This window comes from Pollicipes pollicipes, unplaced genomic scaffold (assembly GCF_011947565.3).
Source record: "Pollicipes pollicipes isolate AB1234 unplaced genomic scaffold, Ppol_2.1 Scaffold_4740;HRSCAF=5597_pilon_pilon_pilon, whole genome shotgun sequence".
NCBI classification, from domain to species: Eukaryota; Metazoa; Arthropoda; class Thecostraca; order Pollicipedomorpha; family Pollicipedidae; genus Pollicipes; species Pollicipes pollicipes.
In genome coordinates this window covers 39,954,463-39,966,544 of record NW_023596545.1, presented here as the reverse complement: position 1 = coordinate 39,966,544, position 12,082 = coordinate 39,954,463, and the positions used below count along the sequence as shown (strand labels likewise).

General features: G+C 51.2%; 1 protein-coding gene across 1 annotated transcript; it reads left to right on the top strand.

The window, feature by feature from the left end:
- Nucleotides 1-3,992: 3,992 nt before the first annotated feature.
- Nucleotides 3,993-8,452, top strand: LOC119098444 (large neutral amino acids transporter small subunit 1; the record flags this gene model as incomplete). Its single annotated transcript, XM_037221360.1, is given in 2 exon segments — nucleotides 3,993-4,050; nucleotides 5,836-8,452. A coding segment is annotated over 1 exon segment (53 nt), but the record flags the coding sequence as incomplete, so codon positions are not given.
- Between the last annotated feature and the right edge of the window lie 3,630 nt (nucleotides 8,453-12,082).

Genomic DNA, 12,082 nt, shown 5'->3' with positions numbered 1-12,082 from the left:
TTATGCACCTGGCGTTACCCTATCCTCACCTAACGCGCCTGGCATCGCCCGATCCCTCCACACCTGGACATCTCGGCATGAGGCCTCCGTCAAACCGGACGGAGCCGCCGCCAGGTCGCTCGGTGTGCCCGCCCCCTGTGACCTGGCAGCGTGCCCGCCTCAGGTTCGCGGCGCCGCGTCGACTCTGAGAGAGCGCTGCTTACCCAGCCACGCGTCTATAAATCAGGTGACGCCTGCGGCCTCTGCAGGGGCGCCAGCTGAGCTGCCGATAACCTGGGCCGCGCCCTCGAGGCTAGGCCGCGCTCTGGAGGCTGGGCTGTGCTCTGGAGGCCGAGCTGTGCCCTCGAGGATGGGCCGCGTCTTCGAGGCTGGGACGCGCCCTCGAGGCTGGGTCGTGCCCTCGGGGCTGGGCTGTGTTCTGCAGGCTAGGCCGTGCCCTCGAGGTTGGGCCCGTGCCTCAAGGCTGGGCCACGCCCTCGAGGCTGGGCCGCGCCCTCAAGGCTGGGCCGCGTCCTCGAGGCTGGGCCGTGTTCTCGAGACTGAGCCGTGCCCTCGAGGCTGGACTGTACTCTCGAGGCTGGTCCGCGCCGGGGGAGATGCCCCGATCGGCCTCCGTCAGGTCACCGGCGCAAGTGGGGTGTAAACTGACCTGCCGGGCTGGGGTGCTTGAGGGGGTGCAAGTGACATGCATTTGGTGCCGCGCAACTAATAACGAGCGTACTGGCGCATACGTGGCAAAGCTAGTTGTCTTGATAGTTTTACGGAAAGATTGAGACGAGGTATTGATATGACGGATGACATGGCTGCTCGGGACATTGTCCTCGTCTGGTGTGTTCGTTTGCACACGACGTTAAAAGGTGTACAACTATACTCGATCGGTACGGACTCGAAACGGCATCCAGCTGGTAACAGTTTGAAAAGCCGAACAACAAGCCAGCACGTGCAAAGAATTATATCTGATTCTTGTGCAGAGGCAGAGGCGACAACATTTTAGCAGGACTGGATGTGAGAGCCTCGATCCAGACCAAAGACAGAACGAGCTTTGGTTGGATAAGATAGCGCATTGCCTTCCATCGTCGGATCAAGATAAACCTGAAATATCGGCACCAAATATCAAGTCAAAGATAACATCACAAGAAGCAGCGGAAGAAGATCTTTGTATCATGTCGAACTCGTTCAAAAGAGCCTACGCATCTGAAGATCAAATGGTGAAGAAAATCCCAATCCAAAAGCTGGAGAAGCTCAAGAAGAGCAAGACAGTCTTCAGGTCAATGCTGCAACCAATTAAGGCGGTGGTAAACCTGTGTGACAAGAATTACCACCACGTGAGCAAACAGGGCTGAATAAAGGACTAAACTTTGCGAGCTCAAATTCTTGAACAAGCCTCCTGAACATCGTAGCTCTCATAGAAGAGACTGCAATGTGCGATTCAGGAGACAACAGAAATGAACTATACTGGAAAATCATACGAGCAATGAAAGAGGTCAAGCCATCGATGTCCAGTGTGTCCGAAGAAGAGCGAAAGACAGATAATAGACAGATAAGGCAGATAAGAAATACCAGAAAGGTGTAGTAAAATTTCACGACCACATCAACAGCTTGTGACCAGCCAACCAGTTTACTATGGAACGTAACAAAAAACAAAGGTTTCCGTGCCTAGACGTATTGATCGGGAGAACGAACAGCAGGTCCAGGATATCAATGTACCGGAAACGAACAGCAGCTGGTCGCCACCTTAACTTCTAGTCGCACAAACTGAGCACAGTCAAGAAAGGCGTCGTGAGATCGCTACCTAAACTTCCAGTCACACAATCCGAGCACAGTCGAGAAAACATCGTGAGATCGCTACCTAAACTTCCAGTCACACCATCCGAGCACAGTCAAGAAAGGCATCGTGAGATCGCTACCTGAACTTCCAGTCACACAATCCGAGCGCAGTCATGAAAGACATCGTGAGATGCCCTCAGCATCGCGCAAACGCCATCAGCGCTGCTAGGAAGAGGAAAATAAACTCTCTAACTGAGCAGGTCCGCAGAAATGCGTTCCTGACAGATTTCATGGATGGGAAACTCAAAAAGAATCTCCAACCAGCAGAGCAGCACAAGGGAAAACCAACAGGAACGGTATCATTACCACACAACAAGGGGCTGTCATAGAAAATCAGGGGTATTAATGGACAATACAATACCAGAACAGTCTTAAGAAGCAGCTTAACGCTCCGGAGAACACTCAGCAAAGTCAGACCACTGACATGGAACGGACGAAGAGCTGCGTATAGAACATACCATGCAGCTGTGGCACGTCCTACAAAGGAGAGGAAATGTGCTTTCTGTCGGTCTGGCTGGAATAGCACAAGAAAGCAACCATCCGGGGTGAGATACTGAAGTCTAGTGCGGCAGAGCATGCATGGTCAGACCGTGATCACCGACCGGCGTCAGATAAGACCACCGTCATCGACAGCGAGCAACACTGGACAGTTAAAAAATCAAGGAGGCAATTTGCATGACATTGGGTAGCAACCCCATGACAAAGCCAAGCCATGACAAAGCCAAACACCTGCTGGATAAAGCTCCCATTTCCGCAGAAAAATCATCAAAATATCCAGGAAATGAATGGAACCAAGTTCTAACACCGCAAGATTGTCATCCGGGTTATCTCGGCTGGTAGAGCACTGGACTCGCAATCAGAAGACCTCGATTCGAATTTCAACAATCTCAAGGAGAAAATTCGGGTTGCGGCGTGCTTATTGCTGAAGATCAAACATCCTCCAGCCATTCTACATAGCGTTCCATGGCGCGTGATGACGGCCAGGGAGTTGACTTAACGGAGACGTTGTGTGCATACTAACTTACCGGACGAGGGCGATATCTCGGATAATTATACCATGGGTGTTTCTTCATCCGACAGGGGAAAACCGTTAAGAAGCTTGTAGCCCCCGTGCCAAATCACTGTCCTAGCCTAAATCATTCCTCACTGCGTATTTCTTAAACCATTCCCAAGAACCGATCTTCTGTTTGCTAATTTTTCTTACCCAATATTTCTTTGGTCTTTTGCTGGCCGCCTTTTGGTGGGCGCATGTTATAAGTTTAAAACGCACGCTATATTATATATATATATATATATATATATATATATATATATATATATATGATATGGTTACCGCGTTATCTTGCGGATCATGTGCATGATATTCGTTGTAAGCGCATGCCATCAGCATATGTCGCCCTGCTCATGCTGTGCCGATTACCAATGTGGGTGTGCTGGATACCAATCACTGCTTTGGTCCTGCCATGTTCTCCTCAGTGCCCCAATACCGTCTCGCACAGCCGTCCTAAATGGTACCTGGCGCGTTCCACGCCCACTAAGTCCGTACATTGTTCACAAATATGTCCTTCTCATCCAGTGTCTTCAGAAACAGTCGCCGGCTTTCATTAAGCTGTTAAATGTTATTCGGTGAGTCATACATAAAAGGCAAATTTCGTGGAGTAATTCATTTTAAAAATATTCCGTGCAAAAAACTCATATTGGCATTCGCGAGAACTGTCCCACGAAACATTATAGCTGTGATGCTGCAAAAGACTTTGGCGCACCTCAACAGGGTTTTACAAGCGTTTCGGCGCAGGTCATGGGCCTTTAAACATAACAAAAACTTAAACGCCAGTATTTTGATTTGCTTAAATCAGGGACTTGACTTCTACGAAATTTGAGCTCACCTGGAAATCCGCACGGGCATATCTCTGATAATATTTATCTCCTCAGTTTTTATGAAGGCAATCCCAAATCCCACTGGCGATGTGCGTCGCCATGGCCGCTGCCGTTCTGCGCAAGCTTACGCTTCCGAGCCGTCGTCACATGTCCGGTGTCCCCGCCGTGTGGCAACCCTGCGCCTGCCGGCTGTCTCACGCGCCACCGCCGCCGCGCCGGGCCCCCAGGCCGCGCCGCCGCAGGACGCCACCGCTGACACTGCTTGTCTCCCGCCCTCTCTTTTTTAGTCGGTGTCACCCACCAGCTCCAAAAGATGATGATGGTCGTCGGGGAGCAATAGCAACGGTAACGTGTTCGTCAGTGCCGCGCCTTGAAAGCCAGCTGCTGCCGTAGCCCCGTTGGGGACAGATCGGTCCGGTCTCGGTCGGGATATGATCTGTCCGGTCTCGGTCGGAATGTCATCGGTCCGGTCTCGGTCGGGATACCATCGGTCCGGTCTCGGTCGGGATACCATCGGTCCGGTCTCGGTCGGGATATCATCGGTCCGGTCTCGGTCGGGATATCATCGGTCCGGTTTCGGTCGGGATATCATGGGTCCGATCTCGGTCGGGATATGATCGGTCAGATCTCGGTCGACGAAATTGTCCCCGCTATAGACTTCGTGTTCTTAGCTGATATTGCACTGCAGTCGAAGACATAGGAGCATATTCTGTATGGGAAGCAAAAATGTTCTTTGTTTCCTGAGTTCTCTTCTCTTACCGGGAATCTTGACCCCGGCTACAATTTTTCCGTTGTAACCGAAAAATTTAACTGAAAAAAGGTTTTAAAAATTCATTGCCACCGCCCGCCACTAGTCCAAAGCTAGAATAGAGTTTCATTCCTTACATTCCAAGCCGAATCGCTACCTCATGCCATGTCCAGTCACGGAGGTATAAAGCACGAGAACTTGCACGAAGTGCAAGCTCTTCTGGCTGTTCCGCATGTGTAATAGTCTGGGGTAAAATCCTAATTTATGGAAAGTTTGAGGCACAGCAATTGAGAAATTGCCTCATAATCTCAAGTGAGTGTGCAAATTTTGAGCCTCATCTACAAAAAACCTAGGCATTGACGCCTTGGCACTGCATGAAGTGCTGCTGCGTTATTAAGGCGTTGCATTCTCTAGCAATATCGGGTATTTGGAGCCCGGACTTCACCTCGGTGTGAAACGGTGTCGCGTAGGAAGGGGCGACAGCGACGGCGCTGTAGGCAGTGACGAATCTAGAAAATCGTCAACGAGGATCATTCGAAAGTCATCAGGGATCTGGTGCGATAAACACCATATTGTGCCCATCAGGGTGTACCGTACGCTCGATACTAAATTCAATTAGGAATTCACTTTATTTTTTAAAGAACCCCATTCCGAGCTCTTCTAGCGTAGTGGATTTCCAAAGGGGGGAATTTTCAATTTACTATTGAAGATCTTGAATTTACCCGAATGGTTTTACCTTGAAAGGTCTTTTTTGACGTGGAGGTCATGATTCGAGCAAATCCCCCAGATTTTACACGGAAGGTGAGTGGTGATTTGTCCCCCCCCCCCCCATCTCTGGTGTGAGATAATGACACAGTATGGAGCCTCCTTAGGCACACGTATTGTCTGCAATGTTTGACCCCATGTGCTGGCTAAGGTCATTTTAACAAGGACTACATGTTCCGTCGCTAACTTCTTATCTACACATCAATCTGCGAAGTGGGTATGAGCTGGAATTAAGCTTAGCGGGTATAACTGGCATTGTTTTACATATGACACGCGAGCAATCCTGCTATATATGCCTGAGCTTGGGGTCACAAGCATGACTGCAATAGAAATAGACCAGTTGTTTCAGACAGCGGGCTTTGCCACCCCAGTGGGATTATCCAGACCAGGTTATCTGTATGGAGATTTTTCATTTGACTTTTGCGACGCCCACTTCAATGATACATTCAAAACATCTCCATATAGCCAAAGGCTGTGCTAACGTCTATGACATTCCACCCCGACCATATCTATCCGAACATATCAGGTAACGCCAGCCCTGGACACCAGTTGATAAAAATATTATCTCGCATGATCTGATGCATTTACACTGTTCCAACGGCATCGACGGTTTTCAGGAGCCTTCACTCGGCTCGTGCAGAAGATACTGGTCGTGCTTCCCGAAAGCCAGTGAGCCGTTGAGCGCCGGCCTCCCGTCAGTGGAGGCGCGCCATCTAGTAGCGGGATCCTTCAACCGTGCGTCGGTATCGTCTAGAATCTTGATGGACACCCTCGGCTGAGAAAGTACGACATCTGCGCATCGCGACCTGGTGACGGGGCTGGCGCTGAGTATCAGTTGGCGCTGTGATCGGCTGCTACACCAGCGCCACCTATGCTCTGGTCGGCCGCCGCACCAGCGCCACCTGTGCCCTGGTCGGCTCCCGCCCCAGCGCCACCTGTGGTTCTGGTCGGCTGCCGCACCAGCGCCACCTGTGCTTTGGTCGGCCGCCGCACCAGCGCCACCTGTGCCCTGGTCGGCTCCCGCCCCAGCGCCACCTGGTGTTCCGGTCGGCCGCCGCACCAGTGCCACCTGCTGCCAGCGCGGTGGTGGTGCCCAGCCGGCGGTTTTCTCAGCCCGGATTCGTCGTCTCCATGTCTTCCGTTGTGTGACGCGTTGGTGTATCCTCTAGACAGCCGGTGTGTCGTACCGTTGCCTGTGTCACCGCGGCGGTCCGGTCCGGGCCAGCGCCACAGGGACCGGCGAGGTCAGGTCAGCGGGCCCAGCCCCCGGCGATCACAGGCCCCGAGCCCGCGCTCGCCGGGGTTAGGGCGGCTCGATCAGATGTGCCCTAGTGCGCTACAGCGGTAAGCGACTCGCGTTGGACTAGTAGGCGCGCCTGTCCTGGGCGGAGGGACGGCACCAGGCGGTTCATGCGTGCGTGCGTGCGTGCGTGCGTGCGTACATGCATGCATACGTGCGTGTGTGCGCGCGCACATGCGTGTATGCATGCATGCATGCGTGCGCTTGTGTGCGTGGATGTAAGTGACGAAAAATTGGTCCCGGGCGCCGCCTGATGTGAAGGCTGGCATGTCTCCTGACGCACCCCCCGGGGGAGACGCAGGGGTGCGGCGTATTGGTGACTGTGGCCCTCTCACATTCATCGCATCCCACTGACGACACTTGAGCATTGCCAACCTCAGAATCTGTCATTATCTGCACAAGGCACTGACTCACTTCAACCATCTCTAACACCACATGAATACTGACATGCGCTTTCTAGCGCTAGTCAAATTAATTCAATTTTACACAATGACTGAGACAACTTGTTTATCTGACCAGACTAAAAGATGGATGGGAAGTGGGAGACAGCTCAACGAGCAGATAATTTGGTGTGCACAGATGCTAAGGAAATGTCTATCGCTTAGAACCAATCCACAAATAATGATATTTGTCTTACCACCACATTCTTTGCGAGGAGCTTCGTATAGCATGACCTGCAGGCTCACTATGTGTACGGACGTTTGCTGCACTCCAGACAGCACTCAGGACACCGTGATCATGTTTTAAATGCCACCGTGAATCAACATCCTTATTCAAAGTGTAGAATGCAGCTTCAATCCTGAACTATGCCAAACGCGTTTTGATTGGCTTCAATATCCCCACTAATGTTTCTGTACAAAATTGCGTATGCACTCAAAGCCCGTCGTCAAGTTGACACTGCGTCGCGTAAGCCAACAGCAATAATATGTCGCGCGTTCTCTGTTGTCATGCACGTCGTGTGCATGCATGTCGCGTCCCCATGGGTTATCACAGGTGCTTTCGCGTGCACCTGAAGATCAGCTACGGTGCCGGGAGTTCATCGTCGACGATCGCCTGTTTCAGTATGCTATTTTTTTCTGCGGCGCCATGGTGAATCAGGAATGTGGCAGTCGGCCTAAACCCCATCCACTGTACCAGAAGTGGCTTACGTATGCATGTGGTGACCATCAACTGAGAACAATATTTTGCGATGGCATTTTGCAGCACTCTCCTGACCGCACTGGCACAGCACAGACCTGAAAGCACAGAGCACCGCACAGAGCACCGTAGAGAGCACCGCACAGAGCGCCACACAGAGCACCGCGCAGAGTCGTTTAGATGCACCAGCGTACAGTGTGGGTTTGTCAGACACAGCTGACTGTCGTACAGCTGTTTGCCTCGTGAGGCTATTCAGCTTCACGCAAAAGTCGTGCCGTGCCTTGACATAGTTACCAGTTGAACTAGTGGGACACTGGTATTCAACCATTAAGCCGTGATTTCCCCGACCATCACCCGGAGCCGATGCCTGTTATCCCCGATGGACACTGACGTCACATGGACGTAGAGCTCCGAGTACTGCATCTCGACTAGGGCTGTGTCGATCCTGGAGCGAACCAAGCGACTGGCAGAGCGCTGTTACCGCGTGCTTGGCACCGCCCGTCTGGCTGCACCCCGAAATTCCGTTACGGGATCGTGCAGGCAGGTAACAGACCGGTCGGTCGCGCCGTGCGGAACGAGATACACTTGCTGACGCGCGGCGCGTGTTGCGAAAGCGATGCGCGTGGGCTGTCGATGTATTCGTCTTGTAGGTCTGGGATGTGATGTTATGGACGTACGTGATGTACTCAGCTTTTTGAATAACACGTTAAGTCGTAAACGTACCCGATGTGTTACAGTGGCTGGGTAACCGAACTTGGCCCAGTAGATGGTTTTGCCGCAAATACATTTTCGTTGAGCACGGCTGCGTGTCCTGAAGCTGGCGATTTCTGCACAGCACTGAAATGCGCTGCGCCTATCTTCATTCACACGAGAATGTGCCATGCGCAGGTAAGTCTGATTTCTCTCCTCATAGAAACGATCTTTGTGAGCACCCGCCCGACAGGATAAATGCGACACAATTAATTTTTTTTAAAAATCTATTTCAACTTTTTTTGAACATTGATTTAGGAGGGAAGGTAACTTGATCCCCTTGCGATATCAATCACTCTGAGAGCTAGAGAAGCCAGTAATATGATCTGCAGGCCGTCCATATGAAATCAGTGGCGCCGAGTTTTGAGGTCTTGAAGTCATGACCTTTGTGTTAAAACATGCAAAACAAGGTCAAACACTGGGTCGGTACTCGAAGCGTTTGTTAGACTCGCTATTCCATCGCATTAACCTAGAGGCCTTTTCGAAGCGGAAGATCGCCGGTGTTCGTGCTAGGTCAGCGAACGTTTTTAAACTTCAGAAAGTCAAGGTAGGCCAAAATCATCGAGACTGTTTTGCTTTTAAAGTCCAAATCAGGGTCAATAACTACGCTAGGCGGAATGCGCAACTCAAAGCAAATGATTGATCGGATTCATTTAAGGTTTGCTGACCCTGATAAAGGTGAAACAAGACATCTGTTGACGCCCCCGCGAAAACAAACTCGAAATGACCACAAAACTACCGACCTCGTCAAACAATTTTTCCAGTAATAACACGATTTGCTTTTTGCCTTGATGTCACCTTCATACCAGACCCAAGGCAAATTAAATTGGTCGTAATCCTGAAATGAATTGTGCTCTCGCCCAAAAAACCATCTGAAATGTGTTTACTTCTTTGTAACAAAGCACGTTTTCGAGACTCTCAACTGTCGCGTCGGACTAGTATGATTCCGTAGGAATTACCATCGCTGACAGCCATGGCCTGAATTTGACCTGTCACTGATCAGTGACCTGACGAGATAACCTAATTTTCATATTGGAAGATCGGCTATTCCATTGGCTAAAGCCGTACACATTCGCGTATAGTTACGCCTGACCGTTCGGACGTTAGGTTAGAAAGAAGCATTCGATGGTTAAATCTATTCCTAGCCTGCGCGCGCGTTAAAGGTGGGAATTTCCAAGCAATGCATGCAGTCATTCTGGAGTACCGAATAAGGTGAAGAAAGAACTACAATCTGAGTTCAAAAAGATAAAGATTTCGTAGGCTGTCGTGTGTATTTGCGAGGATCATTGTGCTTGTAGATAAGACAGCAGTAATAGCCTTATTCCTCTTATAAAAACCAGGAGAATGGAGAAATAGTGACGTTTTGTTAACACATATACCTCTCAATAAATCATTTCAGTTGCATCGATTAGTATTAAGGATCCTCGGCGGCACATTCCCCCGCAATGGGTTTGCGATCGGTGAACTGAGGGTATATTCACAGCGGACCGGACGACAAGGACTTACGCCGTCGATGTCACTCAGGACATCATATATCATAGTTTCGGCGCCTTTTGTTGTTCGCAAACACCGAGACGGCAAGGAGCCTTCGTGACGTCACGCAGAGCCTGCCGGGCGCGCAGAATCTGCTCCCTAAAATGATCAGCGAAACAGAAATGGCATAGTTTTAGAGAGCAGCACAGAGTACAGCTTGTACTCTGAAGCCGCACAGTTTCCACCAATGGCGAAACTGTATTGTAGACGTGCGCTGTAAAACACCCTCGCTTAGAGTGCGTGAAAGGGTATTTCCCTACCGAGCCGTGGCGGCGTGGAATCGCCCCCCGTTGCCACCCGTCAGAGCAAGTACTTAAATGAGTTCAAGGGCAAGGCAGTGCTTTTCGTCAGAGAACTTACCTAAATTGACCAACCGGCCATGACGTGCAGGTGCTGATTGTATTACGAGGCGCCCATGTTTTATAACATCGTCCGTGAATCGCTGGCGTTGCGTCTCATTTGCACGTGTTGCGTGTTCTGTGTTGATCTAGGCAGTATGTACTGACGCGGCGTTAGAATAGCCACTTCCTGGATTTCGCCAAGATCCGCAATAATAATAATAACAATGTAATCAGTAATTGTATATAGGAATGAAGTCAATATCCGTACCCAAGACCGACTATGAGTGATAAACAGGTGTTTATACATTACAGACAGTAGAATTTTATTGTTAAGAGCGCGCGCAATGCCTGCAAACAAGAATTTTAGTGTTTTGCATGCGCAGTTATTGTCCCGACAGCTACGGACATATAAACAGAGAACTTGTTTCACTGCGCACACGTTCGGCGAAGATTGTATAAGACGTTGCGTGGAAAAGAACATTATTGATGCACTGCAAAAAAACTAGGTTTACTTACGGAAACGAGGCCCGGAAGGGGGCGTGGCTCATGTCCTACAGCGTGGAATACGGTTGCGTCGGATAGCACACGGCCTACGGCACATCTCTTTGCATAAGAAAACACTAGAAGCTTCTAAAGCAGTGCCAACTGATACGCTAGAGCTCGAGCCGCCTGATGGGTCTCGGGATGCGCCCGACCGAGTGGACGAGGGAAGCGATGCGGTGACCTGCACGGGGATGCCGGCGTTGGTCAAACTGGACGACCTACCCGGGTACGCCGCGGGTGTGCTTGGTATCACATGGCTGGTACCGGCGCTGCTCCGGTCTGTAGGTGCTGCGGTGGGGGCGAGGCTGCCAGCAATGCTGAGGCTGCGGCACCGGACTGCTGGGGATCAGCTGCTGTTGGCGCCTGTTTAGGGTGAGATGGTGAACTCCAGGACCTGCCTGACTAAATACGTCTTTTGGATCCGACCAGGTGTTGTTCGGAGGACGGGTGCGCATGGAGCGGCCTGGCTGCAGAGGTAGTAACGGTGCTGCTCCGTGCGGTCGGTTATACTGCGCCGTGCTGCGCTGCTTCTGTTTAACAGATCTTCTGGCAAGAGTCGCCATGTCTGGCGAATGTGGCGCCACCTGGGATATGGGCGTGGGCACTCTGGTGCGGAGATAACGACCTACAGGGAGCTGGGCGGGCGCGTAGCCAGTTACCTCCAGCGGAGTCGATCTGTATGCCAGTAACCTTCAGCGGAGTCGATCTGTATGCCAGTAACCTTCAGCGGAGTCGATCTGTATGCCAGTTACCTTCAGCGGAGTCGATCTGTATCCCAGTAATCTCCAGCGGAGTCGATCTGCATGCCAGTAATCTCCAGCGGAGTCGATCCGTGTGACACCAGGGCCAACTGGAGATCTTGCTCAGCCACGATCCTTTCTCCCTTGAATTTTACATCGCTCGCTCGGCTACACTGTTGCCTCACGCATCAGCATGGATCTGACAGTGTGGCAGAATGCGTAGTCGCCCGCGAAGTTGTGAAACTCCACACGCGCGAACTGGTGCCCGCCGCCAGAGCGAACTTTTCCTGGGACTCTCCCACCTGGTGAAGTGCGTCTTCAGGCGTGAGATAACGTCTACGCTCGTGTTCGTGATGAGTCGGTCGATTTCGATCCAGCGAAATAGCCTACAGTCATGAGATAGGCTTGTGAGTTAAACTTGCACAGGTTTACGCCCAGTTTCAACCAGAGCCGTTCTGGTAGGCCCCTCAAAGTCATTGGTTCCGCATGCCAGACACGGCTGTGGGTCTGACAGAAAACC